This window comes from Eumetopias jubatus, unplaced genomic scaffold (genome assembly GCF_037043125.1).
Source record: "Eumetopias jubatus isolate StellerSeaLion01/CBP00866 unplaced genomic scaffold, mEumJub1_p1.0 scaffold_3, whole genome shotgun sequence".
Taxonomy (NCBI): Eukaryota; Metazoa; Chordata; class Mammalia; order Carnivora; family Otariidae; genus Eumetopias; species Eumetopias jubatus.
This window is the reverse complement of record NW_028274809.1, coordinates 9,973,407-10,000,331: the sequence shown is the minus strand read 5'-3', so window position 1 is coordinate 10,000,331 and position 26,925 is coordinate 9,973,407. Positions and strand designations below refer to the sequence as shown.

At 43.9% G+C, this 26,925-nt stretch overlaps 1 protein-coding gene across 1 annotated transcript; it reads right to left on the bottom strand.

Annotated features, from left to right (window-relative positions):
• On the bottom strand, window positions 1-26,925 carry SLC16A14 (solute carrier family 16 member 14). The gene is made up of 5 exons (XM_028105296.2): window positions 26,622-26,925; window positions 20,155-20,426; window positions 13,051-13,194; window positions 6,794-7,771; window positions 1-514 (listed from the first exon to the last, which is right to left on the bottom strand). Exons 2-5 carry the CDS (start codon window positions 20,411-20,413, stop codon window positions 363-365), a joined length of 1,533 nt encoding a protein of 510 aa, XP_027961097.1. The 5' UTR covers window positions 20,414-20,426; window positions 26,622-26,925; the 3' UTR covers window positions 1-362.

Sequence of the window (26,925 nt, the reverse complement as noted above, 5' to 3'; positions counted from 1 at the left end):
TGAGTTTAAAAGATTTTATTCCTCGTCTTTGTTTCAAAAGCTGTATCTAAAACCTTAGTCCCAGTGGATGACGAGAGAGAGTGGTTTTCATAAGGGCATTTCTACCAATTATTTAACAGGCCGTCTCTGAAGGACATTGTCATCTCTGAAATGTATGGAGTCTTTCATTCCTTCCGGCATTGCTTCTCCCCAAACGGAAAGACAGTGCTGCTTTCAAATGCAGTCATGACCACGGCATTTACAAATGACAGTACAGGTTACCATACAAAGCGCTTCCCCACAATGTCACAGGCTCCTCACAGCAACCATGTGAGGTAGGCATGGGTACCCCACAGAAATCTTACAGGAAACAGAACATGACGCTAAACGTGTGCACCGTCCATGTATTTTTTTCTGGATTGTTCTATCATTTGAATACACGGCTGAATGAGTAAAAAGAGTATCCCTACCATGTAAAGTAAGCCACATATATAGAAGGAAAAATCGTATTTTTCTGTGATGTCATAGATCCAGCCTGCAAAACAAAAAGGAATACATTCAGTGTAACCTAGCTGATAAAAGTCAAGAACACAATTACTGTGAGTGTAAATATTTCTATGAGAATTTATTTACATGTCATGTCATGACCCAAATATTTCAGTTCGCCATTTTTAAGCCCAGGCTATATAAGCCAGAGTTTCTCAGTGCCTGAGAATGGCAGGCATTTATCTTCCAAGCTGCGAGGGTACCTCACAAAGTGCTTAAGGCATGGATAGAGTAGCTGGCCGACCCTTGGGAGGATGTGGCTCCCAGCCCTCAGAGTCTCTCAGGCTGACACAAAGCCAACAGTGAAAAGGGAACCTAATGATTTTCTTTTTTCACAAATATAACCACAAATCTTTTCTAAAAACCTTCATAACTCTTCTGAAGAAGTTTCTAGGGTATATCAAAAGAGGCTGAGCAGAAGCCATTTGAACTTTCATTCACTGTGGAATATTTGAGAGTAAACATCTGTTCTAGAAAGAATAAAATTTCCCATGTTTTATAAAATTCACATTTACAGCTATAAAACTTTAATATTTCTATATACAAAGAACTTTAAATTGCCAAGGATATAGCCTTCAATACTGACTAAATTATTAGTTTTTAATACTATAATCTAAAACTTTCATATAGTAATCTTACTAGGCACTCTGGAAGATACTACTATATTTCATGATTCTAAGATATCATGAATTGCATGATGCCTCATTATCCTATGTAGCAATAAGAAAGAAATATCCTTGTCAATTAAAATATGACTCATTGTTTTCCTGGGGCTTTGTAAAATGCATTCCAATTTCAGAGATGTTAAAATGTGAAAGAAAAGCCTCAGAGACTATGAAATGGATTAGACTTCAGTGATTAAATCTAAGCATCAGTCACACGTCAAGGTCCCCACGTAGCCAAACCATGTGAACTGGGAGGATTAAGCCGTCCACAGGCATTTCATTTATGGTGAAAACACAAATTTTGAACATTCCCTTTTTTTTCATATCAACAAGTACATTCATTAGCAAAGACATAAGGAAAATAGGAATGATTTAAGGACCAACCATAGTTTTTGTGACCACTTTTCAAAAAACATCTTTTTAAAAAATATCTAACTGGTAAACGAATAATGTACAAGCACGACTCAACCTTCTCCCACCAACAAATAGCTACACAAAAGTCAGCACTTTTGTCAAGCAGTACCTCTGACTTCCTGGCAATTGTCTGTCTTCTGCATTTGTGTCTCGTGCATAATTAACGCACCTGGGTGAGTCAAAGGTCATCATAAAGAAAAACAAACACTTGACAGCAGGAAACATTTATATATTGTAACCACTCAAAAGCTGGAGACTCCAGATAGCCTTTAAAATTTCACCAACATTTTTGAGTTTGTTTATTGTTTGATACACACAAAAGAAGAAAGCACAGGACTCCTGAGATGTAGCTTTAGTAAAATGCTCTATCAGTTTTTCCCAATCTCCAATTTGAGACAAGAGGAACAAGGGAGATGAATCGTCTAATCCAAAAAACAAAGACTCGGCTTCAGAAATGAAACAGAAAGGCGCTGTGACACTGACATATGAACAAGAACGCACCCAACTTGGCTCAGAGTCACCACGTAACCACTGCACGCCTACCTCTTTCCCCTGCAGCCCCAAGCTTAACCATGAGCACACGCCACAAGTTTTTGGAGTTTCAAACACATTTTCTCTTGGCTCCTTGTCTGCACATATACAGGTCCTCCTTCTGCGGGGGACAGTAATAAACACCATCCCCCTTAGTACACCCTTGCAACCCCTTCCCTCCACCCCATCCCCCCTCTTGCCTCTGCAGACTTTGGAACCTGCTAAGTATATTATACATTGTTACGGTCGTTAGCTGAGTTCATTATATTTTAAAATAGTTTCTTTCCTCTAAAAGTATGTTTGTAAAAGGGTGTCTGTCCTCTCACTCCAGTCTTTAAAAGTAACTCAGGAACTCATGTGTCCATTTTTTAAAAAGTGCCCCCAACTTGACCAATTTCATAGGAAAGAATTGGGGGGAGTAATCTTAAATTTTATGTTAAATTAACCCCATAGGTTTCTCTAGTCTATCTTTCAGATTTATTTTTAAAAGACTCTGGATCCTGCCCCTTTTTCTTTTGGCGCCCGTTTTTAACATTTCTGCCAGTTTGAATTGAATCCATTCCTGCATCAGAGGCAAAGCGGGTCAGGAGAGACAGGACTTCACTCTGTGCTTTGATCCTCAGCGCACATGGATATAACTCTTCAGACAAATGATGTTTCTGACGAGCTACCCACCTCATGCATCTTTCACCACCTCTCCCTACAGATCTGATCTCGGTTCCTTGGTTCAGAGCCTGGCATCCTTGGCAACCCTGATCCAACCATCAATTCAAATCAACAGCTTCCAAATAAAATCTGATTCCCTATTAAATTGCATTCACTTTTCCTTTGAGTCTGTCAAATGAGGAATGATGTCTGTTTTTCTTATTTATTAAATAGGTATTCCCAGCTTTTGATGAAAAACCCTGCAAATTGTTGCTAGGGTGTTATATTTTAGGCAAAGAGAGGAGGTAGGTGTGGATTCTTAGTCAAATCTGGTGGCCACGTTTTGCTATATTTTACACTGGAAACGTCTAGAAAAGTTTGCACCATCATTACATCTTTATAGGAGAAGAACTGAATGCCCAACAATATTACAAATGAACTAGATCAAGAAGTTCATGTTGCTAAATGACACAGCTGCAATATCTGTTCGCTATCTGATTGTATATTCTTCTCCTAAATGGAACTGTGTGATTGTCTAACACGCTAGTAAATGGCACCAGATTTCTTAATGCCAGTAGAAGCCACTTGGAAAAATGGAAAATACATTCATTTCTGAACCCATTTAAAAAGAAAAAGGTAATGTGAACAATAATTTTCCCCGTAGCAAACCCTGCAAGTAATAATTCCTAGACCACCTCGAATTTCTAGCAAGAATGTAATGTGGTAATTCGGTCACTCGTACTGCCCGTCACTTCCGAACTATGAGGCGTAAAAGGCCGGGCCTGTATCTCATTGCAATGTTGGCTCTTTGGCCTGGAAAGTCAATGAATTAAATGCAACGCAGTTAGCCAATAGTGCCGTTCAGCGTTCTTCTGGTGCATGACTTCAGTGCAAGGAGAAGAAACAAACAAACAGAAGGAGAGTCCCCTGAGGTTGCTGGCCTAGAGACGCACAGCACAACATTGATTTTCTAGTCCCCGTGACACCCATTCATAGACGGTTCCTAACTGTTAATACAACGGCATCTACCATCCACGGTGGATGACATTCAGCTCTAGACCCGCTTCGAGGGAGGAAGCTTGAAGCAGGCAGGGGTAACCCCTGATGACTGAGGGCCAGGGATAACTCCCTGCTTCTCGTTCTAATTCCCTTCTCTTCCACTCCAAAACGTGCACTGGAATGCTATCCTGTGAGAAGGATGTGACATGTGAATGAGATAGAGAAGCCATGCTGGCCAACTTTGGTGCCTAACGAACATTGATCGTGAATTGCTTAAGCCGCACCTCACAGCTGTGTTATGATGCTGCTACCGAAATCTGGTAGATCAGTGTAAAAATAACCCCAGGCGGACCATTAGAAGGAGAAAGTACGCCTGGATCACAGAAAGAACCAACAAGGACAGATTCCATTCCCACAGACGATACCTTCAACAAGAACCTTCAACAAGAGAGTGGATGAGCCACTGATAATGTCCGCATCCTCGTAATGGATGTTTCAGTTTAACATCTCTGGAAGGTACCATTGGTTGCCTGACCCAACCCCCAATCTCCATTCTTTTCTCTTTTCCTTCATCTAGTACAGGGGCTAGGAAGCAAAATACAGTTCCCCCTGAAGCTTGAACTAGCTGTGTGACACTGTTCTGGCCAATCAGATGAAAATGGAAGTCGGCTGAAACTGAGCCTTTCTTCCCATTTTCCTTCTTGGTATAAATGAGGATGTAGGGCTGGAGCAGCAGCAGCCATTGTGTGGCCATGAGGCAACTAGCCTGAGGGAAAGGCCAGGAGGATCTTGGAGACACTGTCCCAATACCATCTGGTATCTCTGAATTACAGATTTTGGACTATGTGACACTATTAAATCTCTGCTTAAGCTACCATTGGTGGGGTGTTCTCCTACAGCCAAATGGATCCCTGAGAGAGAATTCTACACGAGACTACTGAGTTCCAACTTTACAGCTGCCAATATAGTTTGCTGCACTGCGATAGTTATTCACTGTCACCTAGAAATGCTGTGCCTGCCTCTCTGTGCACAGGCAGAGAATAGGAGCAGCTTGGCCCAGGAGGGGCCCCATAGGTGACCACTGGGTTTCCTAAAGTGAGTCTTAGTTCTTAATCCTTTAGTCAGCCAACTGCCAGTGTTGTCAGCTGTATAGGCAAAAAACCATGATGTCTTGAACTTCAAATTCTGTGGGGGACTTCAAAGTAAATGTGTTGAAACAAGCCTTCTGTCAGTGGGGTCTTAGGATGGGAGATGACGCTATGATCCCTAGAGAGACCAGGAAGAAAGGGGCGGGGAGGGCTTTGTCCTGCACCCATGGGGTTGCCTAGAGGAGGTATTCCTGCAGAGGATATGAGAGTAAAGGGCCAGGAGGAGCCAGACGAGCAGGGAGTGCGGGCATCTGAACAGATGAGGCTCTGCCGGGTCAGCTTACAACACTGCACAAAACCTGCGTCAGCTGTGACAACAGCCACTGGTCCTGGCCCGGTAGCCCGAATGGCCACCTCGGGACAGCACCTTTGTGTTGATGTTTGGCCCCAGCCCCGGCCACACTATGTGGACTCCTGCCTCCAGTCTTTGGACAGAGGGGGGACCTTGTCACCTTCGCCCAGCACCTGGCCTCTTGGAGATTAAGTCTACCTGCCGATCCTGATGTGTTCTTCCACAAACACCAGGTTCAGAAAGGTTCTGGCTCCCACAGGACGCCTCGGTGCCTGGGATTTCTGGTATGTCCATTGCAAGAAGCAAGTTCTCCACTGAACCGAGGTGAACACTTGTGAGAGAGCTTGCCTGGGATGTTGTCACCTGGTGGGCTCTGGGCCTCTGGTGTGCCGAACGCCCCAACCCTCCCCAGCTGCTCACATCCTAATCCCCAGAACCTGTGAATGTTATGTTACGTGGCAAAGGAGACTCTGCAGGTGTGATTGAGTTAAGGACCTTGCGATGGGGGGTTATCATGGATTGTCCCGCAGACTGAATGTAACCCAGGTATCTTTATCAGTGAAAGAAGAAGGTGGGAGTGTCAGAATCAGAGAGGTCTGTGACCACTGCTGTGTCACTGGCTTTGGAGATGCCAGAAGGGGCTAGGAACCACAGAGGCAGGCAGTCTCTAGAAGCTGTAAAAGGCAAATTAATAAGCAAACAAACAAACAAATAAATAAATAAAATAAAAAATAATAAATAATAAATAAACATAATAAATAAATAAATAAATAAATAAATAAGGGATTCCTTCATAGAGCCTCCAGAAAGAACGCAGTTCTGCTGACACCTCGCTTTTAGCCTTTTGTGATCCAATTTAGCCTCCTGACCTCTAGAACTATAAGATTATAAATCTGTATTGTTTTAAGCCACTGCATTTGTGGCAATTACTATAGCAGGGACAAGACATTGCTATGGGGCTAGATCCAGCTCATAGATGTGTTGTGTGGGACCTACACACAGTGTTTTAAAGGTCTGGAAATGTCACGGTTATCAGGGTGAGCAATTCATTATGTACATAATTGTTGAACCACTGTGTTGTACACCTGAAACTAATGTAATGTATGTCAACTATAGTCAATTAAAATTAAATTAAATTAAAAAAAATCTGGAAATGTCCCCGAAGAGCCCAGAGTTCCTGGGTTTTTCGTGGGGGGAAAAAAAAACCCTAATAATAGAAGATCTGGTAAAAATTTTCCATGTTTCTTGGTGACAGAAATCAGTTGGAGGTGGGTAGAAGCTGCCTCCTCCCGATGGGGTAGGGGTTCTGCACTATTCCATTACCCACTTTGCTAACTTCGCCAACTTACCTTGCAGATAGAGATGCAAGGTTCACCTACATTCTGCTTGAAAGAATGACCATTACGTTGCTAACATTTACAAATGAGAGGTTGGGGGGAGCAGAATGGGAAGAAAAGGAGCATGTACACGAATGGGAACTTGTTTCTTATTTATCTTGGACTTCAAAATATAAATGAGAACACTACCTCACTCTCCACATGTACTCTAAGCTCTTAAAACCTTGTATGGTTTACCTGCAAAAGGTGGTCCCAGCAGCGCGGAGATGCCATTGGCACAGATGATGATCCCGTAGGCGTTGGCCAGGTGCTCAATCCCCACCAAGTCTTCGGTCACTACGGGCATGAGGGAGAAATAACCGCTAGAAAAGCCTATCAGTGCGCAGATGACCGCCAGGCCAGCATAGGTGTGCATCAGTGGGAGAATAAAAATACTGAGGACAAGGGTGAAGTTGGCCATCAGGAAGACATTCCAAACGCTGATGCAAGGTAAGTCGGCCACAATGCCCAGGATCACTTTTGCAAAGATATGCACTATTGCTATAATCGAAGTCAGAGGGAAAACATCGTTTTGCTCCGATAAATTATACAAATTGACGATTTCCGGGAGGTGGATGAAAGGGATGACAAAGCTGCTGTATGCAAACAGAGCCCAGAAAATAAAGGCGACAAACATTCGATTGGTAAAGAGCGAGGCTGTGCCAAAGTAGCCCGAGTACCAGTCCCGGAAGCCCCTCCTGACTCTCACGGTCAGCTGGCTGGCGGTCTTCAGAACCCGGAGGGCGCACAGGTTCTGTGTGTGCTCGGCCTTCTCCGGGCCCGCCTGGGCGGGGAGGTCACCCACCGGCTCCTCCTCGTTCCCGGGCCCCGCACCCTTCTCTTCTGCTCCGCCCGGCGGCCCACTTGACTTCGAGCCAGGGGAGGGACCCAGCACGACCTGCGGATCTTTCTCTCCCGCGTCGTTCCGGTCCTTCCCAGGAGAGAGGGGCCTCATGAGCGCCCCGCAGACACACAGGTTTAAGGACACGGCGCCTTGGATGAACATCGCATTCCGCCATCCGTACTCCGCGCACAGGTACTTGAGCAACACGGTCATGAGGAAGGTGCCGAACCCCGTCCCGGTGGTGCTGAGGCCCTGGGCAAGGGCGCGTCTCTTCTGGAAGTACCTCCCCACCATGACCACGGCCGGCAGGTAGGCCATGCCGCTTCCAAAGCCTGCGCGGGTTGGATGGGAAGAAAAAGCCCACGGCACAACATAAATGGCCATATCCAGAATTTGCAGCACGTAAAGGTCATCGGCATTTCATTATATTCGTTTCTGTGGTTTTTTAAATTTTTATTGTTGTTGTTTTTAACACAAAGAAATAACGTTTGTGAAAAAGCATCTCGGTGGGTAAGCACCGTCAGGGTTATCCACGGAAGCTTCCAGCCCATCATTTCCCTCCAGCACGGGCTACCGCCAATAATAAAATAAGCCAGTATCCTTACATCATAATATCAGAATGAATGAATGGATGAGAAGGTAGATGAATGGAAGAATGAATGGATGTTGGGGCCCTGCTGTCAGTGCTAATTGCATCGAGTGCCCAGGAAAGTTATTTTTCTACCAGCGGATGGAGAGCAATTCCAGGCAATTTGCAGAAGCCTCAGGAACAAGTCCATTTGTTCACAAATTAATAGGAAGAATAAAAGAAAGGTACCCATAAATATACCCAGCGACTGGATGTCAAAACCACCTAATACTAATTTGTAGCTCTGATTTTCACTTGTATTTTTCTTAGAAAATTGGAACAGTTTGTGATTTCCATCGACAAAATTAAAATGCTGGTGGGGTAGACGGTGTGCGTTGCGGGCAGGGGGCATAACTGAACTCTCTGTACTTGTTCTCAATTTTGCTGTGAACCTAAAACTGCTCTAAAAAACAGGAAACCTATTTTTTAAAAAAGACATGAAATAAAATAAAATAAAAAGCTGCCCAAGAGGTTGTGGGTTGCATTCTCAACTTCTAGGTACAGACAGAGGGAAACCATAAGACCCACTTTAATGATCATGGGGCCCCATATGGTTCTAATACTTAAGACTTCCTGACATTAGGACGGCAGCATGATAGTACAAAAGAGACTTTGACCAATGGTGTTTCCCAGAGCCGAGGCCTCCTTATTTCAGCATCATTGAATAGTTTCAGAAATACTTGATTTTGAAAGGAGACCGGAGTAATCATACATACAATTATAATACTAATTACCATTAATCGAGTACCACTGATGGGCCAGTTGCTTTATAGGCTTTATGTGATTGGGTTTTTCACAGTAACCCGGAAGTTAGCTGTGGCTCTACCTTTTTTTTTTTTAAGTTTTATTTATTTAAATAATCTCTACACCCGACATGGGGCTTGAACTGACAACTCGGGAGATCAAGAGTCGCACGCTCTTCGGACTGAGACAGCCAGGCATCCCTCTGCCTTTTCTCTGAACCTCGTGAAGAGTTAAGTAACTTTCCCAAGACCCTGTTGCAGGACTGGAGAATCCGGGGTGGAACTCAGACCCAACTGCACAGCCTGGGCCTTTTCCACTGCCCACTGCCTCTCACCCTAAACCGCTCATCCCCCTGGCTGCTGGCAGGTAGGATTTTGAAGAAGGATTTTGCTTCAGCCCGGGCTTCTAAAAGAAGCCTCCAGAAGCAACCCGCCTCCTTTATTTACCTGAGAGCAGTGATATTTACAGCAACTGTCAGAAGTCAATGATCCTCAACCAGTCTTCAGGTGGATGCCCTTGTTTTAAGAACAATTAAGCTGGCTTCTAAGTGATTCCCAGCAGAAGTGGGGGCAGGTCCCCAAGCCCCTTTGCAAGCCTCACTGAGGGTAATAATTATTTGCATTAGGGAGAAATGAGCATGAAGAAAACAGCTACCCTTAATTTTGAACTAAACTCTGGCTTAATCTTTATGACGTTTAAGTCCACAAAAAAACAGAATTTCTCATTTCCTAATATTCAAAGAGGCAGAGAAAAATATTTAATAGCCCATAAACACACTCCCTCCTCCCTCTAACTGTAAAGCAGATCTCCTGTACATCATTTCAAGTGCAAATATTTTAGTATAAATCTCTAATAGAAGAATTCTTTAAACAGCATAATGATGATTATATCTTAACTGATAAAATAAACAATTCCTTGATATCATGAAATATCCAGAAGGTGTTCACATTTCTAATTGTCTCATAAATGACTATATTTTTTAAAAACTGTCTCTTTAATCAGGCTCCAAATAAGGCCCACACAGTGCTACTTGTGGATATGAATCTTAAGCTTCTTTAAATTTGTTTTTTTTCCTTGAAATTTCTCTTTTTTTCTTGAAATTTATTTGTTGAGGAAACTGGGTCATTCGTCCTGTGAAATTTGTCATTGTCTGGATTTTGCTGAGAGCACAAGTTTATTTTTTGATTTGTGACTCACAATAACCAACATCCTAAATTTAATGTAGTTATAGATTTCTAAACAACAGCAGAATAAAATGATTAGTAGGAACAGAACCGAGGTACCTAAGCCTAAGAGCAGCACTAATTCTAACTTAGTGTGAATAATAAACAATCCCATGTGTGAGGAAAAAAGAAAGCCATGCCCAATGGTACAAGTATCTATTTCCCTGTTACACTTAGCCATGCCCTTAACAGCATCCCCTCCTTCCTCACATGGCTTTGCTGTCTGTTATAGGCACAATTACTCCACGAGCTTGTAGGACAGGCCTTGGGGATATGTGGTTCGAGCCCAGTGGTCAGTCAAGGCCCTGCTAATGTCCAGCCCTGGGATAATTCTTCACCACATGCCGGTTCAGATGAGGGTTTACAACCCTCCCAACCAGGTGGAGGAAAGAGGCCCCAGATGGGTAGAGGAAATCCGGTGATCCTGGGTCAGTGTGGGTGGGGGAAAAGGTGTCTTCAGGAGACAGGCTTAAGAAAATGCAGCTCTGGTAAGGCTGAAGAAATTTGGTCCAGACTCCCCTGGCTAAGTAAGTTTGCTCAAACAGACATTATTTTTCTGCCTCGTAGGAGGATACTCCTACACAGTTTTAATTGTCTAGGTGTTTAAAAAAAAAAAAAGAGAGAGACAGATACAAATAAATCTGTCTCAAATGCTTTTTGGAAGGAAGAAGAATATCAATAAAGTTTTTTTCCAAATGTACATTGTACAGTGAAATGTATCTCTCAAGTGCTTGCTTTTTAGATTTTCCCATCTTTCTTTTCTGTTAAATAAGGGCTAGATTGCAATCAGCTTCCACATGCCTCCGTGATGACAGCCCAGGATTTTGCCTCTATAAGCTAACTGACTTAGCTGGATTTTCCAGTTACATATAGTTGGATATATGTTTGTGGGGGATGTGATACATTTATTTTCCAAGACTTTCTTTGGGTTTTTCCTGTATAAAAAGTGGGAGCAATAAAGTGTCTCAAGACACACTTCCCTTCAGCAGCACCCTGATCTTCCTCCTACTTTCTTGGGTCCAGAAATATTTGTTAAATAAGTGAATGAATATGGAAATAATAAAATGGGGCGCCTGGGTGGCCCAGTCAGTTAAGCATCTGCCTTCAGCTCAGGTTATGATCCCAGAGTTCTGGGATCTAGGCCCGCATCGGGCTCCCTGCTCAGCGGGGAGTCGGCTTCTCCCTCTCCCTCTGCCCCTCCCCCCTGCTTGTGCTCTCTTTCTCTCTCTCTGACAAATAAATAAATAAAATCTTTTTAAAAAAATATGGGAACAATATTAATGGCAGGTCAATAAGCAATTAACTGCAAGAAATAAAGCTCATGTAAACAAAGAATCTAATCACAGAGATCTCTAAATGACGAGAATTAATCTCAAGTCCCAGTTTGTAGGATCAAGTCAGTCTGTATAATCAACCACCACCACATCCAGTTCACAGGTGTGCCACATGTCTGCCTGGGGACCCCAGTGTGGCTCCCTAGGCTTAGTGGGAGTATTTCCTCACCTATAATATAAAAACCCCAGTGCTGGCTCTCTTCATTGGAGTTTTTGGGGGAAAGCTTCTAAAATACTCAGGGGAAACATCTTAAGTTATTCTTGAAGAACTGTTACCAAGTCCTTCAGATCAATGGTTTTCAAACTATGCTTCAAAGGACATAGAAGTGCTTTATGTGTAGATGTGGATCGATGTAAATTACAGAGAACCAACTTGCCAACTTTTTGGAGAGTAGGTGTTTGTGTTCACAGTCTCCTGCTATCATAAAGCATGCACTTAAGCTCATAATAAGAATGTTACATTAATATAACAATTATATATTAGCTAACACTAAGGACTCTATTTTGTGATAAGCATCCTGCTAAGTGCTTTATACAGATGATCTCCTAATCATTTCAACAACCCTCTAAACCAAGCATTCTTCATGACCCCATTTTGCAGATAGGGAAACTGAGGCATAAGTAGGTTAAGTAACTTGCCCAAAGTCACACAGATAATAAGTGAAAAAAAAAAAAGGCAAGATTTCCAAATTCTTTTACTTCTTATATCAACACTTCTGTCAATGTGTCATTTATTAGGATGGTAGCTCTGTACTCAAAAAGAAAGTCAGGCTGGATCTGGTTTACTGCAATACAATTGTACAAGTAAGAAACTACTTATCTGTGTGAATTCTGCTTCCTGTTGATAAAGGAAATTATAGCTGGGAATGTATTTTGCAGACTGGATATGTAAACCATGCTGCCTGGTAGCCAATTTTTACTTACTCGCTGGGGGAGTGACATTCTCTGCTCTAGATTTGCTTCTTAAGAGTCTCTCTCTCTCTCTCTCTCTATGTGTGTGTGTGTGTGTGTGTGTGTGTGTGTGTGTGTGTGGATTTTGCTGCTATTACATTCATTTGAATAGGGCTGAAGGAGAAAATTATTATTCTATGATTCATGCTCCATTCTGCAGTTATTAAATGAGAGAATGTTCTTAGTTTTCTTAATATTCAATCTATTCACCTATGTCTGTATTATTACTTTCCTTTTCCTGTTCTTCATAAGAGAGAAGACTAGCACTTGGAACCAATCATAAAAAATTTAATTAAATTCTAATGGGAAGGCCAAGTACACTTGTTTGTTTTTCCACACTTAAGGCATATATAATATCTTATATTAAAAAGTATTTCCTGGAGTATATGGTGGTGTGGGGTGGAGGAAAAGAAGGACAAACTATGGGGCGCCTGGGTGGCTCCATGGGTTAAGCGTCTGCCTTTAGCTCAGGTCATGATCCCAGGTTCCTGGGATCAGGGCCCGCAGCACTGGGCTCCATGTTCAGCAGGGAGTCTGCTTCTCCCTCTCCCTCTGCACCTCCCTCCCCCAGCCCCCTGTGGCTCGTGCTCTCTCGCACGCTCTCTCAAAAAGAAAATCTTTTAAAAAAAGGACAAAATATTTTAATGGGTTTCTTTTCTCCACAATTACTCATTGTCAAAATGCCCAACAAATACATTTAAAATTAAGATTAAAAAAATCAATATGCTTACCAGCTGTCACTCCAAAGGTAATAAAGAGATAATGCACGTTTGCGGCATAGGCGCTCAGTACCCAGCCGAGCGAGTTCACCAGCCCTCCGATTATTGCGGTTCGGCGACACCCACAGGTGTTAATAAACAAGCCGATGAAAGGTCCTGTCACGGGACATTGAAAAGGGAATTGACTGATGGTGTTTTATTTTCATGCTTTCTTCGCAAATCCTCACATGAAGACAAAGAATAAAACGTTACTAGGGCTATTAAATAAAATGAACCCAAACCCCCATTGCTTTATATGCAAAAAGCTTTTAGCATGCAAAAATGGGTTTCAGTAATTTCACTGGAGAGCACAAAGTTCTAGGTTTTCAAGAAAAGCAGACCTGAAATAAATAGACAAATGAGTTAGTTCGTTCTCTTGTCTACAACACAGGTAGGTCCTGTTTAAACTAGTGGTCTACGGGCTTACTCAGCCTGTGGATGCATTTTGTTTATCCAGAACATAGTTTAAAAGATGTTTTGGGGGGCCAGGGTGGCGCAGTTGGTTGGGTGTCTGCCTTCAGCTCAGGTCATGATCCCGGGGTCTTGGGATGGAGCCCTGTTCAGCAGGGAGCCTGCTTCCCCCTCTCCCTCTGCCTGCCACTCCCCACCATTCCTGCTCTCTCTCCCTCTTTCTGAAATAAATAAATAAAATCTTTAAAAGATGTTTTGAATCAGTTGCCAGCTTTTAAAAATTAAGAGCATTCACAAGAAATCCAATGGCAACACAGAATCCAGCAGCTTCCCACACAGCCACGATGGGCTGGAGCTGTGCTGCAGCTCATTTACATTACTTGTTATTTGAGTTTTTGACTCCAGACCTAAGGGGAGTAAAGAAGGGGGTTCTCAGGACTGCCATGCTTCCAAAGAACTGATAGCTTATTTTCATGAGGACACCTGCATGCAAACCGTGTTGAAAAGAACTTCTCATCACTTCTTATGTACTTCAGCCCCTGCCAACTCTCAGTCCCAAGCCGGCTCCACCAGGCTATGCATTTTATTGACACTGTGGAGATTCAGGAATACGCTCTGGTCTGCAGCGGGTGCCATGCTCACAGCAACATAGTATCATATGACATACATCTTGGCTACTTAACTTTCCTACGACGCTCTGGTTTTTGTCAAACCTCTTTGTTTTCTTCCTGATTATTTATTTATTTATTTATTCTTGCATGCATTCATTCATTCATTCTTTATTTTTTTAGTAGGCTCCATGTCCAGCATGGAGCCCAATGCGGGGACCACCCTGAGATTAAGACCTGAGCTGAGATCAAGAGCAGGATGCTGAACCAGCTGAGCCACCCAGGCGCCCCGTGGTAACTTCTGATGTCAGAGAAGCTTAATGCTTGCCTTGTGATTCCTGATTTCCTGTGCAAAAAGCAATCTGTATTTAGCAGTACAGTAGGAGGCTGTCGTCAATATTCAGTAAGATGGCACATTTTAAAAATCATCTTATTTTTGATCATTGTTACTTTTCATAGTTATGAAACCCTATATTCTGGTGAGACTATTTCAGGTTAAAAATCTGTTAAACTCTAAGGAGCTTCCCCTTTTAGTTCAAACTGAAATTAAAATTTCCTTTAAAGTTCTAACTATATTCATGTACATATTTGGATGTACAGTTTGCTAATGAACTTTCTTCCTTGTCTAATGAATTTGAGCAGGCCTAATCCTAAAAGTTATGAAGTTAATGATTTATTAATTTAACCCTGGTGCATTACAGAAAAGAACTCAGCAGATAAACCTCTTAGAATAGACAATATAGTAAATATATTTTACATAAATATACTGTTATATATTATAAAATAAGCACATGATATAAATAATACACAAACCAAACACATTGATATAAACATCTGAGGGAATTATTGGGGGCAACTGAAATTCTGAAACCGTAAGTTGAAGATGTGTCTTTGATTTCTTCACAAATATTTATTTATTTTTCTTTTATTTATTTATTTTAAAGATTTTATGTATTTATTTGTCAGAGAGAAAGAGAGAGAGAGAGAGAGCATAAGCGGGGGGAGTGGGAGAGGGAGAAGCAGACTCCCCGCCGAGCAGGGAGCCTGATGCGGGGCTCGATCCCAGGACCCTGAGATCATGACGTGAGCTGAAGGCAGACACTTAACTGACTGAGTCACCTAGGTGTCCCACAAATATTTTTTTAAAAAGATTGATTTATTTATTTGATATAGAGAGAGGGCATGTGTGTGAGTGCGGGGAGGGGCAGAGAGAGAGAGAGAGACTCTCAAGCAGACTCCCTGCTGAGCCTGGAGCCTGAGGCTGGGCTCAATCCCAGGACCCTGAGATCATGACCTGAGCCCAAATCAAGAGTCAGATACTTGGGCACCTGGGTGGCTCAGTTGGTTAAGCGACTGCCTTCGGCTCAGGTCATGATCCTGGAGTCCCGGGATCGAGTCCCACATCGGGCTCCCTGCTCAGCGGGGAGTCTGCTTCTCCCTCTGATCCTCCCCCCTCTCATGCTCTCTCTCTCAAATAAATAAATAAAATCTTAAAAAAAAAAAGAGTCAGATACTTAACCAACTGAGCCACCCGGGCACCCCGCAAAGATTTTTATTTTCCTAAACCCATAGTCACTTCACTAATCGAATCTCGGATGAGTGGATAAAAAAAGAGTAAAAGGCACGACTCATCGGTCCGCTGTTAATTGGCCCTTTAAGCTATGACAGGTCACCAGATCGCAGTTCAGGAGCATGATCATGTTTTCCATGTAACAAAAAGGGCCCAGAAGCAAGTGTTTCTGTGATACTGTGTATTTCGGAAACACCGCATTCAGGAAACATTTGGGGAGAAAGGAGGGAGGTGGATTTCCCACGAAGAAGCAGATATTCCTGTCTGGAGGGACGCTGTATATCAAAGAGAAAGGATGAATTGCTTTACTGATAGGAAGGTAAGTTGATAACAGTGTCTGGCTTTTCAGTTCATCGTCTCTCACGTGGTAGAGCTGCCGTCCTTTACGACTCGCAGGTGGGCAAAGCCAGCCCGGGAAATGCTGTGACCCCTCCATGGCCACAAAACACGGATAGGTCAAAATAAAGAAGTCGGACCCAAGCGTTCTGATTCCGCTCCATTTTCTCATCATTGCTGATGTTCAGCTGGCATCTCTGAGACCAAGTTCGCGTTTCGCCAAAATGAAACGAACTCCCCACATGGTCTAAGGACAAGGGGTGAAGGAGGTGAAGGAGGGACAGTTGTCTGGCGATATGATTCCCACTTTTGTGGAGGAATTCAGTGTTCTGGGATGAGACGCACACTTTCTCCTCTGCAGAAGGGATCTGACTCTGGCCCATTTCCCACATAATAAAGGAGTAATAATTTCTTGCCGGTTGCCGCATCTCATTGGTTCACAAAAGCTCAGGTGAGGAGAGAAACTATCTGAGGCGACCTTGGCACACAGTCAAGGATGAAAGAAGGTTCGTTGAACTCCTGGCCTCCTGGGCTAACCCTTCACTGCAATAAGGAGTTCAGAGCCTCTAAATCAATGACTCACTGCCTTGGCTGAGCACTGGAGTCACTTAGGAGCTTAAAAAAAAAAAAAATCCTGATGCTCGGATCTCATCCCAAGAGATTTTGATTTGATGGTCTAGGTGCAGCATGAGCAACAGGGTTTTTAAAAGCTCCCCAGGTGGATCTGATGTGTACCCAGGATTGTCAACCACTGTTCTAACTCTACTTAGCAAGACAGTGACCTTTTGCAGCCCGCAGATTCCCCTAACGTAGCTTCCACCAAGAATTTTTCCGAGGGCCGTCACCAAGGCTGCCGTAAATACGACTGAGGCGATTACGTTTTGTTAAAAATTGGGACCTTTGACAGGTAACTGGCAAAGTCCATGCTAGCAAAGAATGAAATTATTGAGTTTCCTACATGCAAGCCACTGCCCAAGAGAGGGATGGCTTTCCACTCTGTAACGTAATTCACGGATTTTTTTTTTTAATTTAAAAGAGAAAACCCAAATAGACTCACAATGATTGGAAAATGAGAACAATTTCTATTTATTCACTTCACACATATTTTCAGTTCTCATCTGAGGTAGTGGCAGGCAGTATGGTACAGTAGACACAATTTTGAGTCCAGTGGACCAGCTTTGAAGCCTCTCTCATGCTTATTGGCTGTTCAACCTCCAATAAGTTACTTAAACTCTGTGAGCATTGCATCCTCTTCCTCAGACAGACAGAGTTCTCCCTGGTGCTAGTGTTGTTGCAGGATCTAAATGAGACTGTGTACATAACATGGCATATGGTAAGTGGCAAATAAAGGAGAGCTGTTCTTGCAGCCTTCTGGCTTGGAAAACACCCAACAGACCTGCAGCCGCCCTGTATCAGGCAGCTTAAGATAATGAACAGCAATTTAGGGTCACGATAAGATAAAAGACCTTTTATTTATATAACTATGAGCCTTGCTGTGTTATGATTCCCAAGACACAAGATATTTAACTAGCAGGTGCCTTTCCTGTTGAAAGGTTAGTCTACAAGCTGAAATGACACTGTCTGGGATTCATGGACTCTGAAACAGAATTCTGAATGTATAGTTACCTCCCAACTAAATTAAAGAGGACACGGGCGCCTGGGTGGCTCAGTTGGTTAAGCGACTGCCTTCGGCTCAGTAAATGGAGTCTCGGGATCGAGTCCCACATCGGGCTCCCTGCTCAGCAGGGAGTCGGCTTCTCCCTCTGACCCTCTTCCCTCTCGTGCTCTCTGTCTCTCATTCTCTCTCTCTCAAATAATAAAATAAATAAAATCTTAAAAACAAATAAATTAAAGAGGACAATCACATTTCACCATTGCTATGAGTTAGGTGTTCTTATTTTGGGGGTCATATTCAAAAATCATTGCCAATAATTTCAGGACTGCTTCCCACTGCTTATTTTTGTAGAGCTTGTGAGACACAAAATAACATCTAAGACAACCTCACTGGATGATTTGGAAAGTAATGGGACATTTCCTAACCTGGCCTTTTGCTGAGTCTTTTTTGTGGTAGACACATACTTCCTAGATTGAATCTGTAAGTATTTCGTTCTACCCCTTAAAGATTTTTTTTTTTAAGATTTTATTTGTAAGTAATCCCTATACCCCATGTGGGGCTTAAACTCATAACCCCAAGATCAAGAGTTGCATGATCCACGGACTGAACCAGCCAGGCTCCCCTTAAAGATTTGTTTTTAAAAAAGTAAAAATCGGATGCCTGGGTGATTCAGTTGGTTAAGCGTCTGGCTTCCGGCTTGGGTGGTGTTCAACAGAGTCCTGGAGTCGGCTCCTCCCTCTCCCTCCGCCCCTCCCCTGACTTGTGCTCTGCTCTCTCTTGCTCACTCTCTCAAATAAATGAATCAATCTTTAAAAAAAAGGTAAAAACCCTGGATGTTAGGTATTCTAGAAGCACAGTTTTCCTTCACTGACTTATTGAGAAGGTTGAATCACATCCACCATGAAACTAGCACATTGCCTACGCTGAAGTAAACCTTCCTGTGTTTTAACTATGATATCCTAGTTTTAACAAGGCCAATGTAGGGTTGAAGGAGTCAGTTGTTAAATGTTGCAGGGAAGATGATTTACCAGCAGTTCCCTCACACACGCAGTGGTGTCCTTATGGAATTTTAAAACCGATTACTATTAATTCCCTTTGATAAACACACATACTCCACACACATCTTGAGAAATAATACTTTGTCCTTATTTTCGATCATTAGCGCCACCACCATTATTAATGTTGTTTGTATTATCCAAAATAACATTGACTGAATGCCAGCCAAGATCAACAAATCTTGGAATTGGATTCAAGGAGTTAACTGCCAATGTGGAAATCACTGAAAAGGGAGACTCCCATCAAACGTACAGATGCCTGTCATACTTAAATTCTCACAGAACTGGAAAAAGATTTGAGGCAATTTATGTTTCCAGTGTAATTTCCTGAATACTTGAAATTTAAAAAAAATTTGATGTAGGGGTGCCTGTTTGGCTCAGCCAGTTAGGCGTTGGACTCTTGGTTTTGGCTCAGGTCATGATTTCAGGGTTCTGAGATCCAGCCCTGAGTGGGGCTCTGTGCTGGGCGTGGAGCCTGCTTAAGATTCTCTCTGCCCCTCCCCCACCCCCTGCTTGTGCACGCGCTCTCTCTAAAATAATAAATAAAAATAAATGTAAAAAAAATTCGATGTAAAAGTATGGCTTTTACTTTCAAGACATAATGTGAGGGAAAACACCTGGTGTATAATAGATGCCTATTAAATATTAGTTGACAGTAAAAATTGTTTGGTTCCCAAAAGGAAAAACATAGGCCATATTATGTTTATGATAACTTTCTAGCTTGGCATTTCCAACTGCACGAGAACTACTTTCACAGATTGGTGTGTGGTTAGGTTTAACTAGAAAATACATTATTATTCCTTCCTGCTGCTATATCAGTAACTTTTCTAAAAGCAGTTTAATAGATTTTTCAACAGCATATGATCAGTATTTCAAATTAAATCACTGGAACTCTGAAATAAGATTGTTACTTGCCTTTTTGTGGTGTTTTCTCTAATATTTTTATCTTTTACAAATATTCACAAATATTAAATAAACAGATCTGTAATGATAATGATGTATAATGAATTAGAGCAGTCAAGAAAACAGAGTTTGGGGCAAAAGAGAGTTTTTTTAAATGATCAATTTTTAAGACACTCCAAATTTTTTATAATATTCAAATAGTAATACCACACAAAAGGACACATATTGTATGATTGCACTTATATGAGGTACTTTCATAGAGACTGAAGATAGAGTGGTAGTGGTCAGGGGCGAAGGGGAGGTGGGAACGGAGAGTTATTTCATGGGTGCAGAGTTTCAGTTTGGGATGATGAAAAGGTTCTGGATGGTGGAGATGAATGCACTCAGTGGCAATGAACTGTATACCTGAAAATGGTTAAAATGGTAAATTTGCTCTTACATATATTGTACCATGATAAAAAAAAATAGTACCATCATTAATATCTAGAATCTGTTTCAACAATATAAAACCTTACTTAGAGCAGGGGAATTGTCAACTTATAATAATTCAGTTTTACAACAGGTCACATGCAAACATACCCACAATCAAGGTGATGCCCATGCTGAGGGAGCTGACCCATGCAGTCAGGCCACGGCTCTGATGGAATTCCTCAAGCCATTCCACGTTGAGGACTCCCAGGGCCATCTGGGAGCCCATGATGAGGATGTGCACAAAGAAGGAGGAAAGAACCACCATCCAAGCCCATCCACTGTCAATGTTTGGGTGGGGCTTAAGTGTCTTCTTATCTTTGGGGTCATCTTCAAAATCATACCCAATATCTTCATGACTTGTATACATTTTCCAAGATTTTCTGAAATACACATGACAAATAATTTCCTTGAATGTCAAACCAAAAGTAGCTTTCTCTTCTTTGGACAGCTCTACCTCCCCATCATAACCAAACTGGCCTTCAGAATCATCTTGTCATCATGCAGATTTGGGAACACTCCTGACTCTTTTACTGCCAAGCGCTTTTGTGAAACCTGTTTCATCTCTACAGTCATCCTATATATGAGTATTATTATTCACATTTTAAAGAAATGGAAATAGACTCAAAGAAAGAAGTGCCTTTCCCAAGTTCTCATGGCCGGGAAGTATGGCTGCCCAGGAGCCTAAGGAATCAAACCCAGCTATTCCTGACTCCAAAGCCCATGCCTTGTGTCCGTTATTGAGATGGATACTGACAGGTGACAACAAAGATGTCACAGAAGGAAGACAGTTGGCTCTAAACAGTCTTTTGGGGTAGCTTTGCCTTGGTAGAGCTCTTTACAGAGCATCTGGTCCTCATTTTGTGGGTCCAAGCATTGAGCTGTTCAGTACAGCAGAGTGGATTTGCCTCAGAAGACCAACTCATATGAACCCAACTCCCAAGAGACTGGTAAACTAGACGGCCAATTTATTTATTTATTTATTTATTTATTTACAATGGGAGCTAGAGCTTTCTAATAATGGTGATACTCAGGTCTGATACACAAGACCACAAAAAAGAGGCTTGGGGGCTGGATGGAGCTGGAGGAGGGTGGTGATGCCAGGTCAGGCGAGGACTCTGGTTTCATTTCTATTTCTTAGGATGAGAATTAAGTACACGTATAAGAACTGAGGATAAGGAGTAAAAGAAGGACAGACAGAGACAGAGACAGTAATCCTGGAGGTGGTGGGACAGGAAGATTGGTCTTGATCAGGAGGAGCAAAGCAGAAGGTGCATGGAGATGATGATGCCAAGGAGTGGGATGAGAAGTTACACCCGATGGTCTAATTCTTGCATGAAGTAGGAAGTGAGGTCACTGGCTGAGAACGAAGAGGGTGGTGGTTATGAAGGGCCCTCAACATTCAGGAAAATGGAAGAGACTGTTGCCCACAACGAGTGGAAATGATTGCCAGGCAGTTCTGAAGGTGGAGCTGAGCCCTGCAAGACAGCACCACAGAGCCACGGGAGTGCAGCACCAAGGACAGAGCGCTGGGAGCCCGAGCATCATCAGCGGAAGAGAACGTTAAAGCAACAAACGACTACAAGTTGGTCTGCTTTTTATTATGATCACTATGTGCCAGCAAATCTAGACAACGTCACTGATAAAATACTCTTCTTCTGAAAAAATCTTTTGCTGCTCTAAGTTGCAGACAATGATGTTTTAATTTCTATCTGTAAGCTTCAAACCAGCGTGGTGCTATCACTTACCCTCTCGTAAACACTGTATTATCCGTGGGAGTTATTGCAGAGAACTCCCGGTTCTACACTTGACCCCGACACCCATGAGGCCCCAGCAACACACATGTGCTTTGAGAGTAAGTTCCCAGGAGTTGAGAATTATTGGAGGTCTCTGTGGCACAATCTGGTCCACAGCCCCCAGGGTGTCACAGGTCCCCACCTTCAGCAGGACGTTCGAGATGGAAGAACAGCACAGTTACTGTAGAGACGAAGAACCAGAACTTGACTTCTTCCCTTCTGTCACTCTGTATGCCTACCTGGAGATTTTATTTTGTTTAAAATGTAAAACAGCGAAACAGTGCAAGACCGTGAGGTGAAAACATTTCGTTTGGAAAGTGAAGTGTGCAGTTAATACAGGCAATGTTTTACGCAACTGGAATAATGTCTTCAAAATAGAAATCTGTTCTTTTTTCAATTAATTATTTTAAAACAGAAGAAAAAACAAGAAAATACTGATTATTATGAACCCACTACATGGTTGTTACTGAAAATCATGTTGTTGCAATGGAGGAAGGAGGTCTAAAAAATAATCCCAAATACATGAGGACCCCCTCCAATGGTGGGGTTTTTCTCAGAAGTGTTTTGGTGTGGACAGGTTGGGGGATGGGCAGAGAAGCGGATTGTGGTGGACTGCACAGTGCCCACAGCCTCTTTCTGTACCCCCCCCCCGGAGCTAAGAATTGTTTTTACCTTTTTTAAAGGCTATGTGGTCCATGAAACTTAAAATGCTTACTCTCTGACCCTTCATAGGAAAAGCTGGCTGATCCCTGGACTGTGCCATTGGTTCTGGTTACGAATTTGTTGGGAAGAAATGGGCACCTGGGACCCAAGGATGCCAGTGGAAGAGCGGTTTAATGGATCTGTCCTGGGGCTCATCCTGACTTTCCCCTTCTCTCATACCTTGTCCTCGTTATTATTTTTATCTTTTAAATGGTTTTATGTCCTAAAGAGCCATCCAGTTCTCAACCACTACACCTCCCGCCCATGTCGCTCCTCTCTGCCTCGGTCCTTTGCCACCTCCCTGTTCTGCAGTCATTTGGGAGGGATAAAATGCTATCCTGCCATGTGATTTATCCACACTGTCAAGATATCTTTAGGATCAAGCCCAAACTCCCCTTTGCCACTGCCAGGTTCTCCACAGATTATCTGCCCCCCTGGTCCCTGTGCTCCAGCCCTGCTAAAGCACTTACAGCTCCTTGACCTTGGCACAGTGTCTTAAGCTTTGGGGCATGACCTTCTCTTCTTCTCTCTTTTGGGAACACACTTCTCTCCTTCTACCCTCCTGCTCTTCCTTCAAGATTCAGCTAAATATAGTAGTGAAACCTTGACACGGTGAGAACCCTCCACACCTGTAAACATCTCTAATCTCCAACAGTAGAGTATGTGTTCAATCAGTCAATCATTGTACAAGGTTGTCTGAACACATGGAAAGAAGGTGTGAATTATGCACGGGAGTGCTACAAAATTAGGTGTGTGCAATCATCCCTTCATTGTTTTTGTTAAAAATAGGTATCCATTCACTCCAAGATGGAAGTGACACAAAAATTGTAAGGGAGATTATTCTTTGGATGATGGTCTTAAAGTAGTTTTCCTCTTTTTAATCTACCTTGTTCATAAAAAAAAATCGTAACAAATACGTATTAACTTTATAATAACAAAATAAAACTCCCTCTATCTTTTAAACATCATCTGGATCAGCTTTTTGCCTCTGGTAGATGAGTGGCTGACTTGTAAAAAAGAAGGAAGATGATTCAAGAGCCACTTCCCGGAGTAAGTCTAGCCTGCCACTACCCTGCTCTTCCCCAGCAAGAGGACAGCCTGCCTGGGGACAGGAAGTGATGGGGCAGCCCTTGATTTCCAGAGCTCGAAGCCCAGAAAAGAGCCGCACTGGCAGAAGGCCCAGAGGATAAACCTACAGGGAGATCAGAAAGGGTGTTCAGTGGCTGTCTTCCTTCTGTCTCTGCTTCTTGTATGCAGAATTCCAAGAAGCCAGAAAGTGAAGAATCAGGGGAGTGACTGGCCTATATGAGTAATAATAACATCATTTTATTTTATTTTTATTATTTTAAATTAAAAATTTTTTTATTAGTTTCAGAGATTGAATTTAGTGATTCATCAGTTGCATATAATACCCAGTGCAATTGGGTGATGGGCATTAAGGAAGGCACTTGATGTAATAACATCATGCATATTAAATCTGTGGGATAATGCTCAGCTCCGTTTAGTAAGACAACACAACACAACTTGGCGTTTTCCTAAAGCCCACTTACATCAAGGGAAAAGTGAAATAATAATATCAAAAAAGTTACAGTTTTTCAACTCACGATTGAAATAGTGAGCATTTTCCTAAGCAATGTTAAGAACTTGATATTCTCACTGAATTATTTATTTTATGGGTTAAGAGATGCAGGTGTCACTGAACTGCTCTCAACATTTGCATTTTATTTGTTCATAAATAAATGACATCAAATAGCATTTAATTGCCAAGCTTTATCCAAGAGGCGCAAGGGTGCGCGTAACGTACGGTAGCCAATGCAGAGACTGGTGGAGGGTGAGGGTGGCTAAAACGAAGTTCTGTCGCGTCCTCAGGAGGTCCCTGAAGACACACCTGTTAATAGAGCTATCTGCATTTCATACCTAAATCTCTCTATAAGCAATTCACGTTTTGACTAATCACAGTTAACTTACTGCCCAATCAGGTCAACTAAAACAAACAAAAGACAACAGAAAAATGAATTTCTACCCCTTCCACCCCCAAGTTTGCTTTTAGCATTTACATAACCATAAGATACAAAATAACCATTTGAGTATTAAAATCCTAGTCTACACAGCATGAGCAGAGAGAGAGAGAGAGAGAGAGAGAGCACGCAAGTGAACCAGTGACGGTTCTGGACCATCCTGTCCCCAGGCTGTCTTTCTCCACCACATGGCCTTCAAGCTTTCTCACCTTCTCCACATCCTGACACAAGTGTAGAATATTAACACGCATGGGGTACACTGAGGGTAGATGGAGGCACTGAGTGTGGGGCTTCCTCTAAGATCAATATGTAAGAGGGAACCCATTCGAGGCTGGCCTGCTGGAAGCTCAGCATATAACATTAGGGCCTTGCACAGAAGAAGGTGAAGGAAAACGACGGGAAGTTTATGGGACCAACAGTCAACCTTCCATTTGCCCCAAATGTGGGTTCATAAATGGTGGAAGAACCATCATAAATGGAGGGAAATGAAGTAATCCCTGAAAGCTATGAGGTGGAGGCCAGCCACATATTTATGTGCTACCAGTTTGAGGCGAAAATAATTTAGAGCCAGCTGGAGTGTATCAGAGATTAAAACTAAATTAATATTCCACAGCTCTGTTCCCAGAGTAAGTTTTATAAACAAGTCATTCACTTTTAATTTGGCTACTATGATTATGTCGGCATGCGGTGAGTTCTTTATAAATGACAAGCAAAGGGGAAAGCGCCCGGTTAAAACTAAAATTACAACCTTCCCGAAAGGTGGACAAAGTAGGATGGTCACTGGTTCTTCATAAGACGCAGGGGAGTGGTGCGTCCGCCTCCAACTGGGCCGTGGGTTCTTTCGCCCTCTAGACCTGGTGTGCAAGGCAATCTTGGGCCTTAGGGGGCGCACTTGAGCCCAACAGGCTGAAGAGGTTAGAGCCGCGATGGTTGGGGAGCTTAGGGAGGGCGGAGAGGCCAGCGCAGGGGAATCGGAAACTTCCCCTGGGTTCACGCTGTACCGGGGAGAACTAAACATACAAATGCCTTCTATGGGTCAGGGGCTGTGATGAGTGGCTTCTCCACACCTATCCTGTCCACTTGGCATTAATGTCCCATTTCACAGGCGAGGAAGCTGAGGCTATTGTCGAATGAGGACAGTGAAGCTTGGAGGTCAAACTAGCAGGGAGTGGAGCCAGGCCTGAGGGATTCCAAAGCCTACTTTATCCACCCTCCCCCCATCTCTCTCTCTCTCTCTCTCTCTCTCTCTCTCTCTCTCTCACAGACACACACACACACACACACACACGCCAGACAAGGTGAAAAAGGAATCTTTCTAATCCTCAATAATAATCCTCACTCATCCTTGCTAATTAGCCTGAATCAACTTTCCCGCGGAAAGAAAACGACTTAATTGGTAAGCAGAATTCAGTTTCTTTAAAACCTCGCCAATGGCCTTGGCGGCCTCTGGCCGGGTAATGGCCGCCCCGCGTCCCTCGCCCCCGTTAGTTTCCCTTTCCTCCCCCCCGGAGGTGCGGGGGAACCAGCACCTGCATGCCTTGGGCTTGCGCGCGCCCCACTGCCGGGCTCCGCGTTCTGCCCGCTTCCCCGGCACCCCGAGAGCCCCATCCCGCGCACCCGCGTCTCCGGCGGACTCGAAACCCGCCAGCTCCGCGGGGAAGCGGGCCGAGCGCAGTCCCGGCCGCCTGCGCGGGGAGGCTTCCGCACCCCCGAACGTCCCCTAACCGCAGCCCCTGGTCTCCCCCTCTCCGCTCCGCCACTGCGTGGTTCGAGTTTCAAACTGGACTCGCGGAGGCGGGAGCGCGGCCCGGCCGGGGTGCCGCCGGGGGAGCGGGGCGCGCGTCCCCGCGCTCCGCCCTGGCCCGAGGTTCCCCGCCCGCCCCGCGGTGGCCTCGCCCGCAGCTGGCGACCCCCGCGCCTCGGGGCGGCCCTGCCCGCCACCGCCCGGCAGCCTTCCCGGCCCTGCCTCCGGCCTGCGCCGCGCCTCGCCGAGGTCCCCGGAGAGCAGCGGCCACCCGCGGTCCAGGGTGCCTCCGGGGCCGCACGGCCTCGGGAGACTCACCGCTCGCGCGCTGCGCGGGGCTTCGGCCTCACTCGGCTCCGGGCCCCGATCCCCGAACTTGCTGTTTGCCTCGGAGCCCCCTGAGCGGCTGGGCGTAGAGAGCTGTTGCAATGTCGCCCAGCATCCTGGATGGAGATGCCGGTGGCTGCGGCTCGGCTCTCCTGCCGCCTCTGTGCGCTCGGTGCGCGGCGCCCGGGCTCCTCTCCGCCGCTCGCTGCCAGGCCAGGTGAGCGTTTCGTGGAGCTTCGAGCTCCAGGCCTCAGTCCGTGTGGCTTTAAAAAGGGTACGTTTGGAGGTGCCCGAA

Bases quoted from the DNA above. Each gene is read 5' to 3' on its own strand.
- SLC16A14 (XM_028105296.2), bottom strand. From the start codon at position 20,413: ATGTATACAAGTCATGAAGATATTGGGTATGATTTTGAAGATGACCCC. The intron at 7,772-13,050 runs GTAAGCATATTG...CAACCCGCGCAG, and splicing joins TACCTTTGGAGTGACAGCTG to GCTTTGGAAGCGGCATGGCC. The intron at 515-6,793 runs GTAAACCATACA...TTTGTTTTGCAG, and splicing joins GCTGGGACCACCTTTTGCAG to GCTGGATCTATGACATCACA.